The sequence below is a fragment of the Helobdella robusta genome (genome assembly GCF_000326865.2).
Source record: "Helobdella robusta unplaced genomic scaffold HELROscaffold_43, whole genome shotgun sequence".
NCBI lineage: Eukaryota > Metazoa > Annelida > Clitellata > Rhynchobdellida > Glossiphoniidae > Helobdella > Helobdella robusta.
In genome coordinates this window covers 182,851-191,445 of record NW_008705028.1, presented here as the reverse complement: position 1 = coordinate 191,445, position 8,595 = coordinate 182,851, and the positions used below count along the sequence as shown (strand labels likewise).

The window sequence follows — 8,595 nt, the reverse complement described above, 5'->3', positions numbered from 1 at the left end:
CATTCTTCTTGGGGAACTGAAAGATCTACGTGAAAAATGGGACTTATTGCTAGCAGAAGCCAAAATAACAGCAGAAACTATGTCGTCGGATATTTCATGTGAAACAGAACTTCCAGAAAAACGCCAAAAACGACGAAAACGTTTTTATGATGAAAATCAACATATGCCAGAAAAAAGTGCACAACATGAAGTGGATGATGATTTTAAAGTGAACGTTTTCTATAAACTTATCGATAATATATCTGGTTTAACAGAGCGTTTCCATATGGCTAGAAATATTAACAATTCTTTCAATTTTTTGTGGTTATTTACAGAACTTGGAGAAAGTGATCTGGAAAAGAAATGTTCTAATTTCTGCAAAGAATATGACAAAGATGTCAGCAGTGACTTAATTAATGAAGTGAAATGTCTAAAATCAAGTTATTCGGATACCATACAGAGTGAAAATCTTCATCCCATAAAACTGCTGAATAAAATTTCAGTTGAAATTGGAATCTATATTTCCAAATATTGCTATTGCCTTACGAATTTTTTGTACAATTCCTGTAACTGTAGCAGAAGCTGAAAGGACATTCAGCAAGCTGAAGCAAATAAAAAGTGTGCAGCAGTCAACTATGAAACTAGAACGATTGAACGGTCTTGCGACTTTGGCGATTGAACATGATTTGGCAAAGTTATTGAATTTTGATGACGTTATTAACAATTTTACCTTAGCCAAATCAAGGAGAGTTTGTTTCTAAAACAATAAATACCGATTTGTTACATTTGGATATTTAATTTAAAAAGTAAACTTTAATGTTTTTTTTCAAATAAAAACTGAATAAAACTATACTTTGTTTTTGTTGGCTATATCGGTCAATCTTAAATTATAAATATTAAGGTACAAGTAGTATACGTATAAGACATGCGAATTTTTTTGAATGTCATGTAACCTAAAATAAGATACTTTAGAGGTTTATCTTCCGCGGTCATCAGGGGGCCCGTCACAGTCCAGCCTAGGGGCCCGAAATTTCTGTCGGCGGGTCTGGCGGTGGTATGGACATGTGTTGAGAAGGGATAAAAGGGTCGGGATTGGCGAGCGTTGGAGTTCGAGGTTGAAGGAGTGGTAGGAAGGGGTCGTCCGCGATCGGGATGGAGAGAGCAGGTGGAGAAGGACAGGGTGAAAGCGGGGTTGCGTGATACTGAGGCGAGTGACAGATGTGGATGGCGTCGAGGGGTATTTCGGTTTCATGATAGGTAGCCAAACGGCAACCCCCGATCTCGGGGAAAATGTCGTCTAAACGTGTGTTGTCATGATCTAGCACCTTCAGGGTTATTTTATAAATAGTAATGTTAAACTAAAAATTATTAAACATTACATACCTATTCTATTAAAAATCAACAGTTGTTCGTTTTAAATTAATAGTATAATGAATTTCATGTTAGCTTAATATTAATTAAACTATTATTTTTTTAATATATTAATAATGTCAATTACAATTGAAATAGTAAAGTTAAAAAATTTGATTTTAACAAATTATTATATAATTAATTTAATATATTAATAAATATTATATAAATCATAGCTTTTAAAGTTTAATAAACAGAAAAAAAAGATTGTTTGCTTTTACTACCAAAATAAATTTTAAAAACCTCCCCTGTGTGATTAAATTTGGTTTTGGTATATTATGTTGAAAGCAAATATTCTTTTGTATTGTAAGCTTTGGGGAGTTGAAAGATTCCAGTTTAGGACGTCATATGCACAGGAATTACTACATCTTAATTTAAAAATTATTAGTTGATTATTTATAACAAATAATAAATTGATTATGTTTATTTATGTTATATTTTTTAAATATTTATAACATTTCATTTTTACAATAAGATTTTTATCGACTTCTTTTCGTTTTCTAGATTCTAATTTAATTTATGAATGATTCTTACTCTAATGAAATGATATGAATGAAGTCCATCATCATCCTGATTCGTGGGTGCTGGGAAAATGAATGAAGAAATCTTTATTTCAGAAAAATGAGGATCGCTTACGAATAAATTTTCGATTTTTCTGATGCACCAAAAAAATGGCAATATCTATTTAAACGATTAAATACGGTTATATAAACGGCAAAACCTTATTAATTAACCTAAAACTTCACGGAATGTTGAAAACGAAATAAATTTTAACAAACGAGCTGAATGCAGATCGGCAAAGAGTCATTAACATAACTTCGGGAAGGCCAAGATTTTTCTAATTATATCTTAAATTTTTCTAAAAATAAACCAAAATTCTCATGAATAATTAATTTTTAGGTACTTGCTTCCAGAGGTAACTTGCCCGTTGAAAAAATGTTCAATGTTAAAACGCTGGTAGGGCGCTTCCAGTTATATAATTCCATGGTAGAGTTCCAGAGAAAAGGACCAGAAAAAGCAAAAGCAGATTTGGCAAAAGAGTGTTTAACACGAGTTAAGAAAAAGCGAGAAGAAGAAGACCATTCAATATATATAATTCAATGAAGAAGACTAACGTGAAATATTTTTTCCCCAGAGATAATTTTACTGGCAGAGATCTTAGACTCATTCGCTGCACGAGTCAATTACATATAAGAACTAATAACGATTAGTTCGAATAAATAACATTATCAGTGGTGTTCGAATACTACATTTTTTACGTTTGGCCAAATTTAAGATCAAATTCACTGTAAGCCTAGTGCATAAATAAAACGCTTTATTTCACTTTATTTATATAATTCAATGGTTGCAAGTGAAATATAATCTGAAGCTGTTGCATTTCCGCTTAACGTAAATTTAAAGTAGTATAGTTCAATTCTTATTCAAAATTTTAAAATAACTTAAATTTCCTTTTACTACGTCTATTTTATTCTATATATATATATATATGAAACCGTTTAATTTTTAAATATGTTTGTTCGTACGTCTAACATGAGTTTCATAATGTTTATTATTTGTTATAATCTTTTCGAAATTTTAGCAGGTAAGTAACTTGTTTTCAAATCAGACACGTTACATAGTTACATTTATATTTATTTTATTTATCGTTTATTATGAACTGGTGTTTAGTGTCGTAACCATAAATTTTTGTGAGGGGGTATAAAACTAAAATATTTTTAGGAGAAAATTTATCTATCTTTTTTCATTTTTACATTTATTTTTGATTTACTTATCGAAAACTTGTGTTTTTTTATTCAAATTTGTCAAAAAGTTGTTGTTTTAGTGTTTTTTAATTTAAGTAGTTTAAACAAATTTTAACAAATTTATAAAATTTACATTATTTTAAAAAGTTTTTATAAAAAATTTGTTGAAAATTGAAATTTTAACTTAATATTAATTTAATTTAACTTAGTTTTAACTTTAAAAAAAATGTCTATTGTGGGGTGCTTCAGCTGCAAAGCTCCCCTCCTCTGGCTACGTACACCTAGTTTTTATTGAAATTTAAAGATCATTCAATGATTTTTCCAGGTAATCCAACAAAAGTTAGGTTAACTGGCAGTGTAGGAAACATAAAAGCGCAAGGTAGGATAGAAGTCCTGCATGATAACAAATGGGGCACGGTTTGTGATGATGAATTGAAAAATCCGGTATGCCGTGTTGTTTGCAAACAATTAGGATACAGGTCTTAGTTTTTACATTGCAACAATCAACTGATAAATTATTTAGTCTTGATATTCTTCATTATTTAATCAAATTTTATTAATTGTAAATTGAACGAAAAGAAAATGATGAAATTTTTATATGCTCCATCTTATTTATTAGATACGCAATGAAATAGATATAAAATCGTAATTTATAATTATATTTCTATTTGTCTAAATTTTGGGGAAAATATGAAAGATGATCGTAATCTAGGTTGATAACATTTTTGCAAAAAAACTTACTAAAAGAAGTTTTCATGTCTGTTGTCAATCAACGTTATTTAATTATTATTGTTAAGTATATTAATCAAAATAACAGAGTATTTATATCAATTTTTAATTTGTGTGTATATGGTGACATTTCAATCAATCATCGTTTAGCGTCCAGAGACCCAGTTCTCTCGAGGTAGGACGTTGTTTTCTTTGCCATCAATTTTTTGCGCCAAATTAGTTGTATCAATTTCATTTAAATTTAGAGCTTTCATGTCTTGCTCGATTGTTTGCGACAAGGACTCTTTTGGACGGCCTTTGGGACGTGTGCCAGGTACTTCAACATCTGCAAGAGAAGTTATGGCACGGTTTCCACTTTGTTTGACATGACCAAACCACCTCAGACGGTGTTGCCGGCATTCGTTCTTTATATCATCTAAACCAGCACGACGTAGAATTTTGGTAGATTTGATGTGGTCCTTCAGACAAATTCGTTGCATCCATCAGAGCATTTTCATATCGGTGCGGTGAAGTAGTTGTTCCAGTTTGGTTGTCATTGGGTTAGGGTTAGGTGTATGCGTGCTCGAACGGCGGCTTCAGCTGTTCCGGTACAATCCAGAACATCCCCTAGATATTGAAACGATGTGATTTTCTCTACCTTGATGGCTTCAAAAACATTGCTATTTCGAATTTGTTGTTGTGGATTGATGCAAGCAGGACAAACAAAATTGGACACTTTAGATAAATTACCAATTATTTTTGAACAACGTTTGTGACACCAGTGGTTACACTGCTGACACTTGATTGAATTGTTACTTACACCAGCTTTACAAACTGAACAGGGCCATCGTCCAGTAGCTGTGGATTGAATGGGTTCACCAGTGTTTATTGCTTTGGTTTTGCTGTTGTTGACTTTGAATCCATGATCAGCCAGTCTTGCCGACGGATGTGAATTGCATCAATTGTTGATTTCCCCGCTAGGAAACCAAATTGATAATTTCCGATTGTGATGCACGACGTTAATCTTCTCTCAATGATTTTCTCGACAATTTTCAGGGAGTGTTTTAACATACGTATACCCCGATATGATGAACAGTTCAATGGATCACCTTTGCCCTTGTATAGCGGGACTGTCATGCTATAGTTCCATTCAGTCGGCATTGAGCAATTTCTCCAGATTTCACGGCAAAGTTGTAGTAACGTTTGGATACCTGCAGTACCAGATGCTTTGATAATATCATTTGTGAGTCCGAAGTGCTCTGTTGCCTTTCCATCTTTCATAGCTTTCAGAGCTTCTGAGTGATGTCTGGAATCGGACCTTCGATGGGTGAAGCGTCAAAGTTGATATTGATGGGATTTGTTTCATTAAACAGACGGTTGAAATATTCTTTCCACTGTAGCTTGATCTTATCTTGTTCAAGAACCATCTCATTTTTGTCGTTTTTGATACATAAGGCACCAACTATGTTTTTTTTTGTACGCTTTGTTTGTTTTGCTATACGATACAGAGATTTCATTTGTTCACTTTTGCTTATAGTTTGCCACTCTCTGCACTGATCTGTCCAAGCCAGTGCGAATTGACGTTTTGCATAGTTGTTTTTCTCACGGAAAATTTTATGTTCATCAACAGACTTTGATTTTTGCCGTTGCTTGTATGCAGTTTTCTTTTCAGCTATTGCATTCTGTACACTGTCATTCTACCAGTACGTGTCCCGTTCATGCTGGCCTTTGGTACCAGTTTTCCCACTTGGGACTAGAGACCGTTGTTTTTGTTTTTATGGCATAGAATTATTTGGGGAAAGTTTTTACATCCGCTACCAGTTATAAGCGGTGGGCCTAGCCTTTTGCTCAAAAGCATGCAAGACACCGTGGATGCAGTTTTATGTCATGCCCTGGACTGATATGGTGACATTTAATGAAGAAAATTGTTTTCTTTGTCCTCTTTTTTTGGCGAAAATCTCTTATTCTTTAGTCCGTTGTCCTCTTTTTCTAATTTACGATTATGGACACTCTATATGTAGCTTTCAAGCTTAACTTAAATGAATCTATAAGCAGCTGGATCAGAGTTCAAATTGCGGTAAAATATTTATTATTTTTCAAACAAAGTCTGTATGTATTTTTTGTATGCAATTTTTGAATACGTAAATAATGAAAGAGTGACAAGTTTGGATTCAGAAACAAGTTTCCTAATGGGCAGTGAAATCAAACCGTTTAACTTATTTTTATTAATTATAATTCTGTTCTATATCCAAATTTGGTCAAACTTGAAAATTATCATTGCTTCAAACTAGCACCAGTGATTGAATTTCTTAAATAATTTGCATCTTTTCATTTTATTTGTGTTAAGTTTAGTTGTTAGCATCTTTTTTTCAAAAATGCAGAAAATATTATATTATATATTGAGTGTCAATTGACCAATATTAATTCAATATTTTATTAATTGAACCACAAGTGAAAATTTGATTAAATTGATTAATTTGATTAAAAAAATTTGATATACATTTTTTTTTATAAATATATAGGATATGTTGAAATGAGTTTTGATTAATGTAACCAAATTTTAGCAATGGGACATGTGTGAAAGAATACAATGATAACAATTGTGTGAAAAACAACAATAACATTTATCAAGAACTTCAAGATTCTGAAGTTCCAATCTGGTTAGGAAGTGTGAAATGTAATGGCAATGAAAATAACATTGATGAATGTCAGTTGACGAATTGGGGTGAAGCAAATTGTATACATAAAGAAGATGCTGGTTGTATTTGTTCTGATGACCATGTTGGTTAGTATTCTTTTAAAGATTTTAATTATTTAATATCATGATCATTTTATATAAAAAAAGAAACTCTTGGTATAATTATGTCAATAAATTTAACTCGTTTTAAAACAAAGATTTTATACAAAAGATCCGGACAAAAAGATCCTGAGGATAAAACTCTTGAGACAAAATGGAGCATAAAATTTCAAGGACCAAATTTTTTAAGGCAAAATACCTTGTGAACAAAAACCATTCAGACAAAATACTTCTGAGAAATAAAAATTTCGGACAAACTTTCCCGGGTAAAATACCTACAGAGCAATAAACATTCCAGTCAAAAAAACAAACAGAATACCTCTCAAGCAATAGAATCCCTGACAAAATACCACCCGAAAAAATATATCCCTGACAAAAAGTCTCCGAACAAAATGAACATCCCGGAAAAACTCCTGAACAAAATACCTTTTGAGCGGTAAACATCCGGAAAAAAATTCTCTACACGAATTATCTTCAAAAACCGTGGAGACAAAGTTCCTCCAGAGCAATGAACGTCTAGTTTTCATCACCTCATATATAAATAGTTTTAGAAAATGTATGTCATTCTTTATATGTATAGACTGTCGTATCAATCAATCAATCATCGTTTAGCGTCCAGAGACCCAGTTCTCACAGATTTATAAAGTCTTGATCTAGGTGGTAGTGGGATGTCACGCCGCATCAATATAAAGGCAAGGAGATGCGATTTATTCCAGGCTGCACGTATGCGTGCTCGAACGGCAGCTTAGGCTGTTCCAGTACAATCCAGAACATTCCCTAGACTTTCTCTACCTTAATGGCTTCAAAAACATTGCTATTTCGAATTTGCTGTTGTGGATTGATGCAAGCAGGAAAAACAAAATTGGACACTTTAGATAAATTACCAATTATTTTTGAACAACGTTTGTGACACCACTGGTTACACTGCCGACACTTGATTGAATTGTTACCTACACCATTCTGCTCAGACGTGGCTGTTAAAACAATGGATCATCAGCATATATTAGATTCAAAATGTCACCAGTGCGTATCGGCCTTGTGATTTCTTCCATCACAGTTATAAATAATAGTGGACTGAGAATCGAGCCTTGGTGAACTCCAACGCCGATGTCAAATGCATATGTGTTTCCAACTGTTGTGCTGACAAGAGTCTTAGTATTTGTATACATTTCCATCACAAATCGAACAAGATATTCTGGAATGAATTGTCGACGTAGACTCCATCTGATTGCTTCACGGGGAACTTGATCAAATGCTTTTTCAAGGTCTACAAAAATGTGTGATAGTTGTTGATGCTTTTGCGAGGCACTTCTCTTGCAGTTGCCGAAGGATGTGAATTGCATCAATTGTTGATTTCCCGCTTGGAAACCAAATTGATAATAGACTGTCGTATATACAGTTATTAAGAAATTAAACCGCATTTTCCGCACGGTCGAGTTTGTAACTAATTTATTCAATTTTTTGAACAATTATTTAATCAATATTATTCAACTTATTCAAATTAATAATAAATTTTTGAATTGTTTTATTCTGCATTTTTCATATATACATTTACGTGAAAGCTTTTTTCGGTAACCTTTATCACCTAACCCTAACCATCATCATTGTAATAGTTTGTGATATTGTTATATGTAGTTCATAGTTGTCCAAATGAATGAATGATGTTATGATTGGCTATGACATAAAACTGATCCTCACTGCCTTGTGAGTGATGTTGGATCATCAAAGGTTAGGCCCACCGCTTAAAACTGTGGTTGCGTAAGGAAGGGCGTCCTGCGTAAAAAATAGCCAAAAATAATACTTATGATGACGGAAATAACAATGGCCCTCAGTATCCGGCAGAAGAGGGTGCGAAGAATCTCCGGAGACCCAGTCCATGGGGTTGTGGTGCAAGGCCCTGTGGATGGTCTGGCTACTGGCACCTCACTCTATATCAAGGCACTATAGATGGAAGGACTA

The 8,595-nt window shown here is 33.1% G+C and overlaps 3 protein-coding genes across 3 annotated transcripts in view; all 3 read left to right on the top strand.

The window, feature by feature from the left end:
* Nucleotides 1-470: 470 nt before the first annotated feature.
* HELRODRAFT_85076 (hypothetical protein) lies at nt 471-740 on the top strand (the record flags this gene model as incomplete). The annotated part of the gene is made up of 1 exon (XM_009025653.1): nt 471-740. A coding segment is annotated over one exon (270 nt), but the record flags the coding sequence as incomplete, so codon positions are not given.
* Nucleotides 741-3,506: 2,766 nt separating this feature from the next.
* Nucleotides 3,507-6,611, top strand: HELRODRAFT_146189 (hypothetical protein; the record flags this gene model as incomplete). The annotated part of the gene is made up of 3 exons (XM_009025672.1): nt 3,507-3,610; nt 6,404-6,441; nt 6,490-6,611. Coding segments are annotated over 3 exons (264 nt in total), but the record flags the coding sequence as incomplete, so codon positions are not given.
* A 1,846-nt stretch (nt 6,612-8,457) lies between these two features.
* The window catches only part of HELRODRAFT_177471 (hypothetical protein), a gene marked incomplete at both ends in the record, with an annotated part of 3,398 nt that continues 3,260 nt past the window's right edge, over nt 8,458-8,595 (top strand). The window contains one exon of the mRNA XM_009025671.1: nt 8,458-8,484. Coding sequence (XP_009023919.1) covers nt 8,458-8,484 — 27 coding nt within the window. The remainder of the gene's footprint in view (nt 8,485-8,595) is intronic.